This window comes from Heteronotia binoei, chromosome 12 (genome assembly GCF_032191835.1).
Source record: "Heteronotia binoei isolate CCM8104 ecotype False Entrance Well chromosome 12, APGP_CSIRO_Hbin_v1, whole genome shotgun sequence".
Classification (NCBI taxonomy): domain Eukaryota; kingdom Metazoa; phylum Chordata; class Lepidosauria; order Squamata; family Gekkonidae; genus Heteronotia; species Heteronotia binoei.
In genome coordinates this window covers 76,704,494-76,723,649 of record NC_083234.1, presented here as the reverse complement: position 1 = coordinate 76,723,649, position 19,156 = coordinate 76,704,494, and the positions used below count along the sequence as shown (strand labels likewise).

The window sequence follows — 19,156 nt, the reverse complement described above, 5'->3', positions numbered from 1 at the left end:
GAAAGAGCTGGGGATGTTTAGCCTGGAGAGGGCTGAGAGGTGATATGATCACCATCTTCAAGTACTTGAAGAGCTGTCATATAGAGGATGGTGTGGAATTGTTTTCTGTGGTCCCAGAAGATAGGACCAGAACCAATGGGTTGAAATTAAGAGTTTCCAGTTCAACATTAGGAGGAACTTCCTGACCGTTAGAGCGATTCCTCAGTGGAATAGGTTTCCTCGGGAGGTGGTGGGCTCTCCTTGGAGGTTTTTAAACAGAGGCTAGATGGCCATCTGACAGCAATGAAGATCCTGTGAATTTAGGGGGAAGTGTTTCTGAGTTTCCTGCATTGTGCAGTGGGTTGGACTAGATGACCCTAGAGATCCCTTCCAACTCTATGATTGTATGAGGGAGGGGCTGTGACTCATTGACAGAGTATCTGCCTCGAATGCAGGATTTCCCAGGTTCAATCCCCATCATCTCCAGCTCAAAGGACCAGGGAAGTAGGTGCTGTGAAAGACCTCTGTCTGAGACCCTGGAGAGCCAAGGTCAGTCAGAGTAGACAATTGTGGCCCTGATGTACCAAGGGGGTCTGATTCAGGAAAAGGCAGCAGCATCTCATCTCTTCACATCATGGGAAAGACAACCGGGGAATTTTCAAGGCTGGTTCTTAGAATCCAGAGGATGGATGGATGGAAGGAGAAGCCCCAGGCAACAGTGTGACAGTTTCTGGCCTTTGCTCACATGCTCAGGAAAGCACTGACTACCATTTTCTGGGGTCAGGAAGCAGTGTTCCCTCTCAGCTGAGTTATCATGAGCTAGCTCACACATTTTTGTCTTAGCTCAGGAAGGATGACCCCAGCTCACACATTTTTGTCTTAGCTCAGGAAGGATGACCCCAGAGCACACCAATTTATGCAGGAGCTCACAACTTGAATGCCAGCAGCTCACAAAGCAGAATTTTTGCTCACAAGATTCTGCAGTTTAGAGGGAACATTGTCAGGAAGGAATTTTTCTCCAGGGTATATTGGCCAATGCTCCTGAAGGTTTTTTTCTTTTCTTTCTCTGAGCATTAAGCAGGATAGAGGGAGCTAGGCAGCTTTCTTTCCACCTCCCTCTCCCCTTCCCATCTGCCTGCCTTCCCTCCCTCCCTCCCTCCCTGTCTTGCGGCTCTCAAACATCTGACATTTATTCTATCTGGCTCTTTTATTAAGCAAGTTTGGCCACCCTTATAATAGAGGGTTTGAGTTCGACCAGAGAACAGAAAGAGGTAGCAATGTGAATTAAATTTTTTTATTGCAGCTGCTCACCAGAAATAATTGCAGTTCCTCCAAGTGAGAGCATCAGAATTGCTACTGTACAATTTTGGACCACAATGAGGATGGGGTGGGGGGTGGGCTTAGAGAAGTGGAAAGCAACTGCCAAGATTCAATGCCTCAGCATTAGCAGCTCTTAAGGATTTATGGTGCAGCCAAGGTCAGCTGACAGATTCATGCATAACAGACTGAAGACCTTAGGCAACACAATATAGAGTATTTAAAATGCATCTTAAAAAATAAAGTAATTCCAAAGCATTTTTCAGCTCCACTGCAAACATGGCACTCCAACAGACTCTTTGGGTAAAATATTATTTCACACACACTCACAAACTCCTTGCCTCAGTGCGAGCAACCTGCACCACTGAGAGGTTGATGGTTATTCTCTGGAGCATTTCTTACATTCTGCTCCCGACTGTGAAAAGGCAAAGGCCCCTTTTCTGCGTTCCCACTGTCATGCGCTTGTGCATTCTGAAGGGTAAGCAGCCACAGAATTTTGAGGGATGCTGAACTTCTGCTAGCAACCCCCCCATGGTGGGGTGGAGGGGGGATCACGTTACAAACTTCAGTCAAGGCACTTCCTGGCCTTTTGTGCAGCATCTTATTTTGCGCCTTTCTCGGCCAGTTTGCAGATACACCGGTACTGAGCCAGACAAGGATGTGGGAACTGCAGCAGCAGCCCCTACCAAGTCCTTGCAACAACTTCAGAGATACAAGGCCCAGATGCATTAGTCCTTCACCGCCCAGCTGCAGCTGTCTAAATTCTTATGGAGGGCTGGGGAGACAGGAATGCTGCTGCTGCTGCAGAGAATAACCAGTCTGGACAGATGTGCTTCACATTTATAAACTGGACAAAGGACACGGTTTTGCAAGAAGCACTTATCCTGCCTCCATCATGGCTGTAAAATTCAATCTGACGTTTAAGAAGACTGAGGCATGATCTACACATGCGGGAGAATGTGGTGAGAGATGCTCAAGATGTGCAGAACGGACCAAACCAGACGGCAGATCCCAGCTTGGAGGTATTCCTTCACATTTAATCACCGAAAAACTAGCACGCCGGTCAGAAAGGCTATGTCATTTCTCTTTTGTTTGCTGTGCCGATTTGAAAGCTGCATGAAGTTCTTAAATAGAGGGGGATCAGGCCAAAAGGTGTCTCTACTCCCCCCTTCCCCACCCACAACCTGAAGTTGCCCTTTCAGGTTCTACCACCTCCTTCTCCTTCATGTGTGAAATAGGCCTTCTAAGGAACCAGGCCATCAGTGAGTCTTTCAGCGCCACTCTGGTCATCCTCCCTGTTCCCACCACTAGGCAGATATTTGCTGGTGACATCTAAAAAAATAATGCTTTTCCAAGCGGCTTTAAGAATAGAGATGAAATGGTCGCTCCTGAGCAAGCTTTTCCATTTCCTTCTGACTTACTTCTTAAAAATATACTACAAAATCCCTAATGACTTCATTATGGGGATTGAGGTTTAAAAAAAATGCGCTACTTAAAATTAATTCCATAAAAAAGGCACGCAGGACTATGTTGCATGGGTTGGGTGCCGTACCTGAGGTTAGGAGCTCCTCGTCTCAGATGGAACAGTTCCAAGCACTGTCCTTGGGTCCAACCAGAAAAGGTAAAGAAATGCAGGTGTTCCTAAAAAGGGCATGCTCTTTGCCCCTGTGCTGTTCCTGAGGGTCCATGCTCCCCCTGGGCTGGAATGGGGCTGGAAGGATAGGATGGAAACAGCAGAAATCACCACCTTCTCATAAGACAACATAAGGGCACTTAGGTTTTCTTAACTGTGGGGTTGCACGCAGGCCAAAGATGCGGTTAAGCAGTAACAGCGACACTGGGAATGAAATCCTCATTCTTGCGGTGCTGAAAAAAGCACAAAACCAAATGACGGGCATAGAATGCCATGGGCAACCACACAAAGACTTTCTTGGGCCCCAAAAGGAGAGGAGGTTTGCTCTAAGGAGGAGAAAGCTTGTCCTTACTCCCAATCAAAGGGGGCAGAAGGAGGACTTTTGCCATTCGCTACCAGTTTCCCCAGAGCTCTGTCACTTTCTTATGGTCAAAGGTGGCTTCGCTTAGAGTCCTATGGACAGAGAAACGGCTCTTCCAGTCACAGGGAGCTGGCCACCCATTAGTCACAAGCAGGGCCTTTTTTGTAGCAGGAACTCCCTTGCATGCTAGACCGCACACCCCTGGTGTAGCCAATCCTCCAAGAGCTTAAAGGGCTCTTAGTACAGGGTCTACTGTAAGCTCCAGGAGGGTTGGCTATATCAGGGGCGTGTGGCCTAGTATGCAAGAGTTCCTGCGACAAAAAAAGCCCTGGTCGCAAGCCAATTGCAAAGAGTCAGAGACCTCTACAGTATCCTTCAAGCCATCAACATCTTGAGCAATCTATACGATTACCAGCAAGCTGAAGGCACTCAACTTCCCAATGATTTCGATAAGCCAAATTGAGATTAAAGGGGGGGGGTGGTTGGGTGTAACAGACAACACATAACAGAATTCTGTAACGTTCTCCTTTAGCTTTGCAGCCAAGAGGGATACGGAGACGAGGCAGCATTTCAGCTGTCACCTAACAGAACTCCACGCATCACTGCTTTGTGGCGCTTCCTGCTTCTAAAGGTGCCTCTGAAATCTAAGAAGGCAACCCTCCGATCGCAGCGCAGTCAGAAAGGAAGAGACCCGGGCTGGACCACAAAAACCCGGCAGCTCCCTGAAAACACATCTCATGCCACAAAGCATTTAAAAGTGCAGACCCACAGATATGTTTCCTGCCCCCTGCCCCCCCCCCCAAAAAAGTGCATCAAAAAAGCAGAGGTGGCAGGAAGGCCAAAATGTTTATCGTCCTCCTCTTCCCAGTTTAGTGTTGTTAAAAATATATATATGTATCTCAATAGAAGTCCAACTTGGTCTGAACTGTCTTGCAGCCTTTGACAGAGTAGATCCGCTCCTCTTTTGGGAAGAAGGTCATCTCGTCCGCCACCTTCTGGACGACGGTCTCATCTATTTGGTTGCCACGGGACTGCATCTCTGCCCGGATGCACATTTTCACGTGCTTGTACTCCAGGGGGAGGAAGGGGACGAAGTAGTCTATGAGGTTTCGGTCGATCAGGCTGCTGTGCCACAGGCCACCTGGGGGAAGTCAGGGGAAGAATTAACAGGGGAAGAAATCACAATAGTCAAGGGAATAATTAACAATGGAAATAATTAACCATGAGAAGGAACATGGTGGAGGGACGGTGGCTCAGTGGTAGAGCATCTGCTTGGGAAGCAGAAGGTCCCAGGTTCAATCCCTGGCATCTCTCAAAAAGGGTCCAGGCAAATAGGTGTGAAAAACCTCCGCTTGAGACCCTGGAGAGCCATGAATGGGGCTGTGGCTCAGTGGTAAGCATCTGCTTGGGAAGCAGAAGGTCCCAGGTTCAATCCCTGGCATCTCCCAAAAAGGGTCCAGGCAAATAGGTGTGAAAAACCTCCGCTTGAGACCCTGGAGAGCCGCTGCCAGTCTGAGAAGACAATACTGACTTTGATGGACCAAGTGTCTGATTCGGTATAAGGCAGCTTCATATGTTCATATGTTCAACTACTCTCCTGAGGCAAGTAACAATTCACTCCAGGTGATCTGGAAGGGAAAACTTTCAAAGTCAGTGTTTTATTTTTCCAGCTGAGTGAAAGAGCTACTGAGCTTAGGTCACAGAATCATAAGAGTTGGAAGGGACCTCCAGGGTCATCTAGTCCAACCCCCTGCACAATGCAGGAAACTCACAAGTACCTCCCCCTAAATTCACAGGATCCGCATTGCTAAGAGACAGACATTTCAGAAAATACTGCTCTCCTCCTCCCTGAAATACAGCACTGAACGCAACTCGAGAGCCAGTGTGGTGTAGTGGTAAAGAACGTCAGACTAGTATCTGGGAGATCCAGGTTCGAATCCCCCCTCATGCCGTGGCAGCTTGCTGGGGGACCTCAGGCCAGTCACACACTCTCAGCCGAACCCACCTCACAGGAGTGTTGTGAGAACAAAATGGAGGGGAGCAGAATGATGAGTCCCCACTGCAAAAAACAGTGAACAAATTAAATAAATAAGTCGCTGTGATTCTCAGACTAGGATCTTCTGGGAGTCCCAGGTTCAAATACTTCCTCTGCCACGGAAGCCTAAACCTGCCTGACAGGGTGGTTTTGAGAGGGAGGTGGAGCGAAGAACATAACATCGCTCTGATTTCCTGGGAAGAATAAAAAAGGCACTAAGTAAAACCCCTTCGTGCCATGTAGAGAAGCACTACCTTGGCTGGGATTTGAGAACAGGGCAACCGAGTATCAAGACCGAAGTTCTGCTCATCCATCCCAACCATGGCTACGCTTTGTATTCCGAGGGACCCACTCTGTTTTGCAGAAGGAGCCAGAAGAACAGGTTGCAACACACTGGGCAGAAAGGTGGGATAAAATTAAAGTGAATAAAATTAAAATAAGAGAAAAACCTGACTTAAAGCAATGGCCATCTTAGCTGTTACCAGGGGTCATTTGGTAGCAGGAGCTCCTTTGCATATTAGGCCACGCAAACACCCCTGTAGCCAATCCTCCAAGAGATTACAAGGCTCTTTTTTGTAAGCTCCTGGAGGATTGGCTACAGCAGGAGTGTGTGGCCTAATAGGCAAAAGAGCTCCTGCTACCAAATGACCCCTAGCCGCTACCACAGACACTCTGCGCAGCTAGTGTCTAGCTCCAAGCCAACTAGACATGCAGAATGGAAAGGAACGCAACACACTGGGCAGAAGGATGGGATATAAATAAAATGAATGAAATTTTTTAAAAGATAAAAACCTGGCTTAAAGCAATGGTCAGCTTAGCCGCTACCAGGGGTCATTTTGTAGCAGAAGCAAGAACATAAGAGAAGCCATGTTGGATCAGGCCAGTGGCCCCTCCAGTCCAACACTCTGTGTCACATAAGAACATAAGAGAAGCCATGTTGGATCAGGCCAATGGCCCATCCAGTCCAACACTCTGTGTCACATAAGAACATAAGAGAAGCCATGTTGGATCAGGCCAGTGGCCCCTCCAGTCCAACACTCTGTGTCACATAAGAACATAAGAGAAGCCATGTTGGATCAGGCCAACGGCCCCTCCAGTCCAACACTCTGTGTCACATAAGAACATAAGAGAAGCCATGTTGGATCAGGCCAACAGCCCCTACAGTCCAACACTCTGTGTCACATAAGAACATAAGAGAAGCCATATTGGATCAGGCCAGTGGCCCATCCAGTCCAACACTCTGTGTCACATAAGAACATAAGAGAAGCCATGTTGGATCAGGCCAGTGGCCCATCCAGTCCAACACTCTGTGTCACAGAAGAACATAAGAGAAGCCATGTTGGATCAGGCCAACGGCCCATCCAGTCCAACACTCTGTGTCACATAAGAACATAAGAGACGCCATGTTGGATCAGGCCAGTGGCCCATCCAGTCCAACACTCTGTGTCACATAAGAACATAAGAGAAGCCCTGTTGGATCAGGCCAGTGGCCCATCCAGTCCAACACTCTGTGTCACATAAGAACATAAGAGAAGCCCTGTTGGATCAGGCCAGTGGCCCATCCAGTCCAACACTCTGTGTCACATAAGAACATAAGAGAAGCCATGTTGGATCAGGCCAGCGGCCCATCCAGTCCAACACTCTGTGTCACATAAGAACATAAGAGAAGCCATGTTGGATCAGGCCAGTGGCCCATCCAGTCCAACACTCTGTGTCACAGAAGAACATATGAGAAGCCATGTTGGATCAGGTCAAGGGCCCCTCCAGTCCAACACTCTGTGTCACAGAAGAACATAAGAGAAGCCATGTTAGATCAGGCCAATGGCCCATCCAGTTCAACACTCTGTGTCACAGAAGAACATAAGAGAAGCCATGTTGGATCTGGCCAATGGCCCATCCAGTCCAACACTCTGTGTCACATAAGAACATAAGAGAAGCCATGTTGGAACAGGCCAGTGGCACCTCCAGTCCAACACTCTGTGTCACATAAGAACATAAGAGAAGCCATGTTGGATCAGGCCAGCGGCCCATCCAGTCCAACACTCTGTGTCACATAAGAACATAAGAGAAGCCATGTTGGAACAGGCCAGTGGCACCTCCAGTCCAACACTCTGTGTCACATAAGAACATAAGAGAAGCCATGTTGGATCAGGGCAGTGGCCCATCCAGTCCAACACTCTGTGTCACAGAAGAACATAAGAGAAGCCATGTTGGATCAGGCCAAGGGCCCATCCAGTCCAACACTCTGTGTCACACAGTGGCCAAAAAACCCCAGGTGTCATCAGAAGGTCCATCAGTGGAGCCAGGACACTAGAAACTCACCCGCTGTACACCCCCCCTCCAAGCACCAAGAATATAGAGCATCCCTGCCCCAGACAGAGAGTTCCAACAATACACTGTGGCTAATAGCCAATGATGGACCTCTGCTCCTTTGCATGTTGGGAAGAACGTCATCTTGTCCGCTACCTTCTGGACGACGGTCTCATCTATTTGGTTGCCAATATAGCCAGTCCTCCATTTCCATTGTTAATTATTCCAATCGGATATAGCCAATCCTCCAAGAGCTTTCAGGGCTCTTTTTTGTAAGCTCTTGGGCAGAAATCAGTGGGGTATGATTCAGGGGCAGAATTGACCGCTGGCCGCTACCACAGATGCTCTGCGCAGCTATTGTTTAGCTCCAAGCCAACTATACATGCAGAACGGAAAGGAAGTCTCTGCCCTCCACCTTTTGAACCCTTCCAGTATTTCCGCTACACAGAAGCTGCTTCTTCACGGGGGAAAGGAAGAACACCACTCACTGTTCTTGTTGTTGAAAACGCCCACAGACAGCACAGGCTCCAAGTCTTTCAGCTGGATATCTTTCCTGGCCTGCCCGCTCCTCCAGAAGTCCAAGGCCACTTTGGTGATGAGGTCGCCCCCCGCGTTGCTGCCCCAAAACAGAAACGAAGAGTTGGTTCTAATCTATACCCTGCCCTTCACAACCTGAAGGCGTCTCGGAGCGGCTGACAATCGCCTTCCCTTCCTCTCCCCACAACAAGACACCTTTGTGGGCAATACTCCCTCTAAGCTGTGGAGCGTTGTGAACAAAAATTCTACTTTGCGAGCGACTGGCATTAAAGTTGTGAGCAACTGCGTAAATTAGTGTGCTCTGGGACCATCCTTCCTGAGCTAAGACAAAAATGTGTGAGCTGGAGGCTAAAACCCCGTGAGTTAGCTCACGCTAACTCAGCTTGTAAATGTAATGTAATGTAAAATTTTATTTATATCCCGCCGTCCCCCGCCGAAGCAGGCTCAGGGCAGCTAACAGCTTTTCAAGTAAACAATACAGTAATAAAAACATTAAATTCACATTGAAATTCACATTAAAATCAGTCAATAATCAATAATTAATTAAAACATTCCTAAATCAACACTGGCGGTAAACGTTATTAATCTGGCGGTAAACATTAATTCAGTTATTGGTGAATGTCTGTTTGAAGAGGGCGGTCTTGCAGGCCCTGCGGAACTGGTCTAAGTTCCGCAGGGCCCGCACCTCCTCTGGGAGTTGGTTCCAGAGTTGTGGGGCCGCAACGGAAAAGGCCCGAGTGCGGGTGCTTTGAAGTTTAACTTCTTTTGGCCCAGGGATGTTCAGTCTGCTTTTCCCCACTGACCTCAGTGCTCTCTGGGGCTCATATGGGGAGAGACGGTCCCTCAGGTAGGTCGGTCCTTGGCCATATAGGGCTTTAAAGGTTATGACCAGCACTTTGTACTGGATCCGGTATACGATTGGCAGCCAGTGCAGTCCGCGCAGCCCCGGCCGTATATGCTCCCATCTTGGGAGACCAAGTAACAGCCTGGCCGCCGCGTTCTGCACTAGCTGCAGCTCCCGGGTCCGGTACAGAGGCAGCCCCATGTAGAGAGCGTTACAGTAGTCCAGTCTTGAGGTGACCGTCGCGTGGATCACCATTGCTAGGTCCTGACGCTCTAGGAAAGGTGCCAGCTGCCTCGCCCGCCTCAGGTGGAAGAATGCTGATTTGGCAGTGGCTGTTATCTGGGCCTCCATTGATAATGAAGGCTCCAGTAAGACGCCCAGGCTCTTTACCCGCTGCGACGTCTTCAGCGGCGCCTTGTCAAAGGCTGGGAGAGATATTTCCTTCCCCAGAGTGCCACGACCCACATGGAGAACCTCTGTCTTCGCTGGATTTAACTTCAGCCCACTCAGTCTAAGCCACGTTGCAACAGCCCGCAAAGCCCGGTCCAGGTTCCCCGGGGCGGAGGCGGGCCGTCCGTCCATTAGTAGATAGAGCTGGGTGTCATCTGCGTATTGATGGCAACCCAGCCCAAATCTCCGGGCAATTTGGGCGAGGGGGCGCATATAGATGTTGAATAACATCGGGGAGAGAACTGCTCCCTGGGGCACCCCACAGTCTAGTGTGCGCCTCTGGGATCGCTCACCCCCAATCGCCACCCTCTGTCCCCGACCCATGAGGAAGGAGGAAAGCCATTGTAAGGCTAGCCCCTCAACCCCTATGTCGGCGAGGCGGTGGATCAGCAACCGATGGTCGACTGTATCAAATGCAGCCGACAGATCTAATAACATCAGTATTGCCGCACCGCCTCGATCCAGTTGCCGCTGGAGGTCGTCCACCAAGGCGACCAGGACCGTCTCCGTCCCGTGGCCTGGTCGGAAGCCAGACTGGCACGGGTCTAAGACAGAAGCGTCATCTAGAAATCTCTGTAGCTGTAACGCCACTGCCCTCTCGATAGTTTTACCTAAAAATGGTAAATTGGACACCGGTCGGTAGTTTGCCAATTCGGCCGGGTCTGCTGTAGGTTTTTTCAAGAGGGGGCGGACCAAGGCCTCTTTCAGAGGCGTTGGAAAATGCCCCTCTAGGAGGGATCTATTTATGATCAGCTTAGAGGGAACACTGCTTGTGAGTAAAAATTCTACTTTGTGAGGTTCCAGCATTAAAATTGCAAGCTACTGCATAAATGAGTGGGGCCATTTTTCCTGAGCTAAGACAAAAATGTGTGAGCTGGAGGCTTCTAGTGTCCACTGGTGGATCTCCCAATGGCGCCTGGGTTTTTTGGCCACTGTGTGACACAGAGTGTTGGACTGGATGGGCCACTGGCCTGATCCAATATGGCTTATCTTATGTTCTAAAAAACTGTGAGCTAGTTCACACTAACTCAATTTAGAGGTAACACTGATTGTGGGGTAAGTGGGGCTGAGAGAGCTCAGAGAGAACTGTGACTGGCCCTGGGTGACTGGCCCTGGCTGCATGTGGAAGTGGAGGGGGGGAATCCCACCGGATGAGAGCCCGCCACTCTTAACCACTCCGCCAAACTGGCAAAAGCATCAGTGGGTGGATCACCTCAGGACTGTCTTGAGCCTGCTCTTTTGATCACGTGCTTATTCTGGCCTTGCTCTGAGGGACTCAGAACAGGTCAGGCTCCCCCTGGATTTTAGCTTCCTTTTTCTCCGGTCCTTCTCTCTAGCTTCACTGAGGTTGAACCTGGTTTCCAGTCAGAGCTCCAGTAACCAGTCACTCTGAAACCACGATGGGTAGAAATCAGTGGGGCAGGGGGGAGAAGTGGGGTACAATTCAGGGGCAGAACCTCTGCTGGGCATGCAACAGACCCCAGCTTCAATCCCCAGCTGCAATGCCAGTTAAAAAGAGCCAGGCAGTAGGCGGATGTGAAAAACCTCAGCCAGAGACCCCGGAGAGCTGCTGCCCGTCTGAGCAGACAATACCCACCATGATGAAAAGGGGGACTGATGCAGTAGAAGGCAGCTTCATGTGCAAATTTGGGAGAGGGGCTGTGGCTCAATGACAGAGCCTCCGCTTGGCAGGCAGAAAGATTCAGGTTCAGTCCCCAGCCTCTCCACTTAAAAAGAACCAGGTAGCAAGTTATGTGTAAGAAGCAAAAATAGAAACTGCCTTTTTCTGGCTCCCAAGGTGTAGGCCACTGAGACCCAGGAGAATTATTTCATGTATTTTGGGAGAAGGGAAATAGGTTGAGTAGATTTTGAGGTTCTGTTTTGGGGTTCAAATGTCCAAGTTGGCCAGAAGGTTTACTAACAGGCTAACTTAAAGCTTATCATGTAAAGTGTCCATCTTGCCCACAGTTAAATTGTCCCTAACTTTGCAGCCCCGTGGTGCAGAGTGGTAAAGCAGCAGTATTGCAGTCTCTCTGCTCATGACCTGAGTTCGATTCCGGCAGAAGCTGGATTCAGGTAGCCGGCCCAAGGTTGACTCAGCCTTCCATCCTTCCGAGGTCGGTCAAATGAGTCCCCAGCTTGCTGGGGGGAAAGTGTAAAAGACTGGGGAAGGCAATGGCAAACCACCCTGTAAAAAGTCTGCCATGAAAACGTTGTGAAAGCAACGTCACCCCAGAGTCGGAAACGACTGGTGCTTGCACAGGGGACCTTTCCTTCCCTTGCAGCTCAAGACAACAACACTGAAGCAAAAAAACCATGGGTCCATCATTCAAGCTGCTGAGGAAAGAGTTTAGTTGTTATGGTGCAGATGGTAGTACAGGGATATAATTTTGGTTGCCAGAGGAGTGAGGATCTGGAGGCTGAATGGGTCTGTCAGAGGAACATCTGAAAAGCCCTGCTGGGTCAAACCTGTGGTCCATCTAGTCCAGCATCCTGTCTCACACAGTGGCCAGCTAGTTCCTCTGAAGGTTCAACAATAGGGCATGGAGGCCAAGGCCTTCGCTAGAACATCAGAAGAGCTCTGCTGAATCAGACCAGTGAGGGTCCATCTAGTTCAGCATCCTGTCTCACACTATGGACAACCAGTTACTCCAGAGGGCCACCAACAGGGCACAGAGGCCAAGGCCTTCCCCTGATGTTGCCTCCCGGCCCTGGGATCCAGTGGTTTACTGCCTCTGAAGATGGAGGTTCTATTTAATCACCATGGCCAATATCCACCGATCCTCCAAGAATCTATCTAATCCCCTTTTTAAAGTTGTTTATTTCTGCGGTCATCACTACATTCTGTGGCAGAGTAATTGCTCTCTGTGTAAAGAAGTATTTCCTTTTGTCCATCTTTAACCTACCACCCACCAGCTCAATCAGATGCCCTCGAGTTCTAGCATTTTGGGAGAGGAAGAAACATTTCTCTTTGTCAACTCTTTCCACCTCATGCATAGTTTTATAAACCTCTCTCATGTCATTCGCCGCCCCCAGTCATTGCTTTTCTAAACTGAAAAGTCCCAGACTCTTCAGCCTTTCCTCAAAGGGAAGGTGCTTTAATCTCCTAATCACCTTGTCCCCTTCCTCTACTTTTTCCGGGAACAGGAAAGGACATCTTGCAAAATCCATAGAAGATGCTGAAACAGAATGGGAGCAGAAAGGAAGAGCCTTCACACGGTACAGGAAAGAGGAGCACCATCTTCATTATGATGAGTAGGATAGACCGGGTGAAGATTCTGAGATGGTGGAAAGCGGTTTGAGAGAGGAGGAGGAAGTTGAGGTTGAGTTGCATCAAATAAAAGAGGACGTCGGTTACAAAAGCCATTTAGCAAATGACTGAATACACACAGTGAATGAGATACCAGTGCAGTATCGGAATCAGCCTGTCAGAATAGAATCATAGAGCTGGAAGGGGCCATACAGACCATCTAGTCCAGGGGTGGCCAAACTGTGGCTCGGGAGCCACATGTGGCTCTTTCACTCATATTGTTTGGCTCTTTAAGACCCCACTGTCCCATTGGCCAGCTTGGAGAAGGCATTTGTCTTTTAAATCAATTCTCCAAGCCAAGCCAGCTGGTGGCTTGGAGAATGCATTTAAAGTTAAAGTTGCTTTCTTTCCACCTTTTTCTCCCTCTGTCATCTATTTGCTTTCTTTCCACCTTTCTTACCATCCTTCCTTCCTTCCTGTCTTGTGGCTCTTGAACATCTCACATTTATTCTACGTAGCTCTTATGTTAAGCAAGTTTGGCCATCCTTGATCTAGTCCAACCCCCTGCTCCATGCAGGATCTGCCTCAAGCATCTCCGACAAATAATCATCCAGACGCGTTTTGAAGACTGCCAATGAAAGGGAGCTCAGCACCTTCCTAGGCAGCTGGTTCCACATTGGGAGATCCAGGGTCATGCCTCCCCTTATCCTTGAAGCTCGCTAGGTGCCTCAGCTATGTGTGGATGATCTGGAGAGATCTGAACAGCATTCAGGCTCCAGATCCTAGCTCCTTGAAGGAAGAGCAGGACAAGAACAAGCATGTGATAGAAGAAGCAGGACATCTTGCCTTCCCCTGCCTCGTGCTGCCAAGTGACATCCCACCTTTACTTAATGTGTTGCTTGTAGATTTATTCAGCTTTTTTTCCCTTTTTGCATTATTTAAAAAGCACACCAAAATGTTTAAAGTTGAAAAGCTGATTCGCTTTGTCACAAGCACCAGCCAGTCACTGCTGTGCACAGCTGCCTTACATGACTCTGGTTTCTCACTAAGCCTGATCCTGGAACTGAGATTTTTGTTGTTGCTGGAATGAAACGAGGCAAGCCCATTTCCCCAAGGGTCCTGCTCCCTTAAAGCACACACATTCACCTGCAGCCAGAGGGTCTTCAGCCGGACCGAAAAGGCCACTGACCTGAGGAAAATAAAGATGGCTCTTCGATAAGATACCCCATCAATCTGCTCGTAGTAGTCGAGGAACGGCTTGATGGCGTCGATCAGCCCCGGGTGAAGCTTATCCATTTCATCAAATATGAACACGGACTTTGCACAAGCGGTCACGTTACCCCGGATCCAGTTCTGCAATTGGTCCTGGACGAAAAGGGACCAAAGAGTCAAGGTTAATGCTGCAGCTGTTTCGAGCTTAAAGGGCTACAGAAGCTTGAGAGAAAATCAGAACTCTGCAAAAGAAGGAGCCTCTTTATTCTAATGCAATCGTTAACTGGGGTTGCCAGATCTGGGTTGGAAAATTCCTGAAGATTTTGGAGTGGCTCCCGGGGGGGGGGGGGGGCAGGGTTTGGGGAGAGGGTGGGACCTCAGCAGGGTACAATGCCATAGTGCAGGGGTGGCCAACGGTAGCTCTCCAGATGTTTTTTTGCCTACAACTCCCATCAGCCCCAGCCATTGGCCGTGCTGGTTGGGGCTGATGGGAGTTGTAGGCAAAAAAACATCTGGAGAGCTACCGTTGGCCACCCCCGCCATAGAGGCACCCCACAAAGCAGAGAACCTGTGGGTTCTACTTTAATGTTGTGAACTTTATGTCAATACTGAGTTATACAGAAATTCAGTTCCAAGGAAGCAGCCAGTCAAATTGAAACTGAAACTGACGAAGGGAATTTGAAACATATTAATATCTGGAACGGGTGTTTTTCGTTGCTATTTTTCAAGTGCTTTTAGCTGTTACTTTGCAAGTGTTTTACTATATTCTTAACTGTAATTACTGAAGAGTCTTTAATCCTTCTGTATATTTATGTCGAAGGATTACAGAGCACCTTTGTTAGTACTCATTTAAAGTCATTTATTTCTGTTTCTGTAAACTTTCATTGCAAATATTTCATTGTGGTGCCTGTGAATACATTATTCTGGCACCTGTGAGCATCTTTGTCACTCATGTTGTAAAAGATTTCTGGGGTTGTGTGACCACCAACCTTAGAGAATATTACACATTTGCAATATAGCAAGCTGAATGTTATGGCAGTTTTTTGAAGGTTACTACTTGGTGGGCTGTATGGTTTCTCTTTGCTGATACTTTATGCTAACACCCCTTTAAAACACACCACCTGGACGTTGGCAACCCTAATTTACCCACTTTTATCCTCATCTCTCTTTGATCTTTCTGTGTCACTTATTCATTTCATTTCCTCATCCAACTTACATAGCTCTTATACTTTTTATATTGCCAGCTTCTGCAATATAAGTTTGTAACCGGTGTTCCCTCTAAACTGAATTAACGTGAGCTAGATTTTTAGCCTCCAGCTCACACATTTTTATCTTAGCTCAGGAAGGAAGGCCCCAGAGCACAGTGATTTATGCAGTTGCTCACAACTTTAATGTCAGTAGCTCACAACTTTAATGCCAGTAGCTCACAAAGTGGAATTTTTGCTCCCAAGACTCTGCAGCTTAGAGGGAACATTGTAACAGCTCTCAAGATCAATAAATCTATTGTGACCAAGTACCATTCATTACTCCTGTGATTTCCAGCAAAAAACGTCCCCCGTTTTAAAGAACTGAGATACGAGAGCCGAGTTTCTAAGGGCTTGCAAACAATCTTCTCAAACAAAGGAGAAGTGAACAAACCAGTTTTTAAATTTCACTTTCCTTTTCTCATCCTCTTCCACGAAGGCACATGATTAAGAACGGTGCCAAAAAAACCCAGCTTTAAATGCTCACAGAAACAGGATCCAAACATAACCAGCACTTTGTTTCGTTTGGAAGTGGCAAGCAACACTGTGAAGATGAACATATAAACATGCCTGTGACAGAGTCATAGAATCATACAGTTGGAAGGAACCATAGAGGCCATCTAGTCCAGCCCCCTGTTCAATGCAGTGCCAGCCTGCAGCATCCCTAACCAGAGTTCACCCAGCTGCTGCTTAAAGATTGCCAGTGACTGTCAGTCTGAGTATCAGTTCCTTCTGCTTGCTTGTGCCTTCTCAGACTGGTAATAGCTTTCCAGGCAGCGAAAGGACCTTCTAAGGCACTACTAGAAATCCCCTTACAGTTTCTAAGGACTGACCCTAGAACTTTCTAGATTCAGAGCAAGTTCAAAGGAAACCTTTGCACAAGTCACAACACAAATAAGTCATTAAGTTTCTATGCTTCTAAGCAAGACAAGCATTGCAAAGACTCTGTGCACAGCCCGACTTTTAAAAGGCAGTCCAGTTTGCATCCCTCCAAGAAGCCCCAAAGGTCTTCTCCTGCTCACCTTGTACAGCTTAACCTCATGATCGTGTGGGAAATGCAGAGTGGAGAGGAAAAGGTGCACAAATTTACTCTTCAGGCCAGCTTTGTGGAGGTTCTCGGCGATGATCTGGCTGACGAAGTTCTTGCCGGTGCCGGCCCAGCCGTGCAGAGAGAGGGTCAGCGGCTTCTTCGGGTTGGGGTTGTTGGCGAAGCCGGTCAGGGCTTTCAGGATCACCTCTTTGGCCAGGTGCTGCCCGAAGAGTTTGGCATCCAGACTGAGCCTGAGCGCTGAGCCAGCCAGCAAGAGAAAGGGTGAGGAAGGCTTGAGAGATGGGGAGGGAGGCATGCTTCAGCCAGCTTCTCTCGCTACCCCCCCCCCGGCCTTTCCTCACCTGTAGACTACCCACATGTAATGGCTGATGACTCCGCTTCAATGTATCTGAAGAAGTGTGCGTGCACACCAAAGCTTCTACCCAGAATTATACTTGGTTAGTTTTAAAAGAGCCACAACTTTTTGCTGCCTCCCTTTCTGCCACCACATATGGTTCTTTTGGATCACTCTACAGGACTGCTTCTGCTTCTCCAGTTCTCCTGTCCCCCCTGCTGTTGACACCCCCAGCTCTGAGGTACTAGTTCACAGAATCATACAGTTGGAAGGGACCTCCAGGGTCATCTAGTCCAACCCCCTGCACAATGCAGGAAACTCACAAACACCTCCCCCTAAATTCACAGGATCTTCATTGCTGTCAGATGGCCCTCTAGCCTCTCTTTAAAAACCTCCAAGGAAGAAGAGCCCACCACCTCCCGAGGAAGCCTGTTCCACTGAGGAATTGCTCTAACAGCAAGGAAGTTCTTCCTAATGTTGAGTCGGAAACTCTTCTGATTTAATTTCAACCCATTTGTTCTGGTCCTACCTTCTGGGGCCACAGAAAACAATTCCGCCCCATCCTCTAGACGACAGTCCTACAAAGAAGAAGATTTGGATTTTGGATTTATATTCCGCCCTATACTCTGAATCTCAGAGTCTCAGAGCAGTCACAATCTCCTCTACCTTCCCCCCCTCCCCCACAACAAACACCCTGTGAGGTAGGTGGGGCTGAGAGTGCTTTTACAGCAGCTGCCCTTTCAAGGACAGCCTCTATGGCTGACCCAAGGCCATCTCAGCAGGTGCAAGTGGAGGAGTGGGGAATCAGCCTCTATGAAAGCTATGGCTGTCCCAAGGCCATCTCAGCAGGTGCAAGTGGGGGAGTGGGGAATCAAACCCGGTTCTCCCAGATAAGAGTCTGCGCACTTCACCACTACACCAAACTGGCTCTCAGGACTTGAAGATGGTGATCATATCACCTCTCAGCCGCCTGAATCACGTACCACTGTATGTGCTGGTTGGTGACTCCTTTTCATTGTATCTGAAGAAGTGTGCACGCACACCAAAGCTTACAGCCGGAATTAAACTTCCTTGGTCTTAAAGGTGCCACTGGAGTAAAAACTTTCTCCTCTTGTTTCAGGCCCACATGGCTACCCAGCTGAATCTATGAAAGCGGGCATGCACACAAAAGCTTATACCCCAAATTGAACTTGGTTAGTCTTAAAGGAGCCCCTGGACTCCCAACTTCCTTCTGCCCCTCTTTCTCACAACCACTTGTGCTCCTTTAGGATCACCTTACAGACCTGCTTCTGCTGGGGGCTTCCCCTGCCCCACCCCCCGCCCACCAGCTGCTCTTGACACCACCAGTTCTCCCAGGTGCTGGTTCTGGGCGCCAGTCCTGCTGATCCAGACCCAATCCCAGTCCCAGCACCGGCCTCTCCCCCAGGAGTTGCATTGCACCAGGCAAGGGGACCGGTTTTGCAGCCCCGCTCCCTGGTCCGGTTCTGCTCCCGCTGCTGGCTTCCCTCCCCCCGCCATGGGTACCCGTTCCGTTGGGCCGGTCCCGCTCGCCGGGGCAGCACTCCACGAAGCCGCAGTAGAAGCCCGGGTAGGAGAGGTAGCCGGTGAGCGCCGAGGCCGCCCCGATGGCGATGCCCACGCTGATGGGCTCCAGCGCAGCCGACCCCCGCGGACCCCCGCCCGGCAGCGCCACCAGCAGCAGCAGCAGCCCCGGCCCCAGCCCCGGCTGCATGGCGCTCCCACTCGCTCGCACGGAGCCCCGGGGAAGGCGCGGACTACAACTCCCGGCAGCCCCCGCGCCACTTCCGTTCCGGCGGCCATCTCGGGGAAGGGCAGATGCCGCTTCCCAGCCACACTTCCGCCCCACGGCGGCTAAGAGGGAAGCGGGAGGCTTCGGGTTTCTTCGCGTTCTCTGCTCTCTCTGGGCGAGGCGGGTGTCCCGCTGTGAAGGCTGTTCATCATCATCATCATCATCATCATCATCATCATCATCATCATCATCATCATCATCATCATCATCATCATCATCATCATCATCATCATCATCTTATCATCATCATCATCATCATCATCATCATCATCATCCTCCTCCTCCTCCTCCTCCTCCTCCTCCTCCTCCTCCTCCTCCTCCTCCTCCTCCTCCTTCCTTGGAGGTTTTTCGACAGAGGCTAGATGGCCATCTGACAGCAATGAGGATCCTGTGAATTTAGGGGGAGGTGTTTGTGAGTTTCCTGCATTGTGCAGGGGGTTGGACTGGATGACCCTGGAGGTCCCTTCCAACTCTGATTCCTTCCTCCCTCCCTCCCTTCCTTCCGTGTGGCTCTCAAACATCTGATGCATGTGGAACAGGCTTCCTCGGGAGGTGGGGGGCTCTCCTTCCTTGGAGGTTTTTAAACAGAGGCTGGATGGCCATCTGACAGCAATGAAGATCCTGTGAATTTAGGGGGAAGTGTTTGTGAGTTTCCTGCATTGTGCAGGGGGTTGGACTAGATGACCCTGGAGGTCCCTTCCAATTCTAGGATTCTATGATCATCATAGAATCAGGGCTTCTTTTATAGCAGGAACTCCTTTGCATATTAGGCCACACCCCCTGATGTAG

General features: G+C 49.3%; 1 protein-coding gene across 1 annotated transcript; it reads right to left on the bottom strand.

Moving 5' to 3' along the window:
- Positions 1-1,257: 1,257 nt before the first annotated feature.
- On the bottom strand, positions 1,258-18,289 carry TOR1B (torsin family 1 member B). Its single transcript, XM_060250646.1, has 5 exons — positions 18,082-18,289; positions 16,195-16,460; positions 13,906-14,081; positions 8,124-8,251; positions 1,258-4,431 (listed from the first exon to the last, which is right to left on the bottom strand). The coding sequence occupies exons 1-5, from the start codon at positions 18,287-18,289 to the stop codon at positions 4,190-4,192; spliced, it is 1,020 nt and encodes a 339-aa protein (XP_060106629.1). The 3' UTR covers positions 1,258-4,189.
- Between the last annotated feature and the right edge of the window lie 867 nt (positions 18,290-19,156).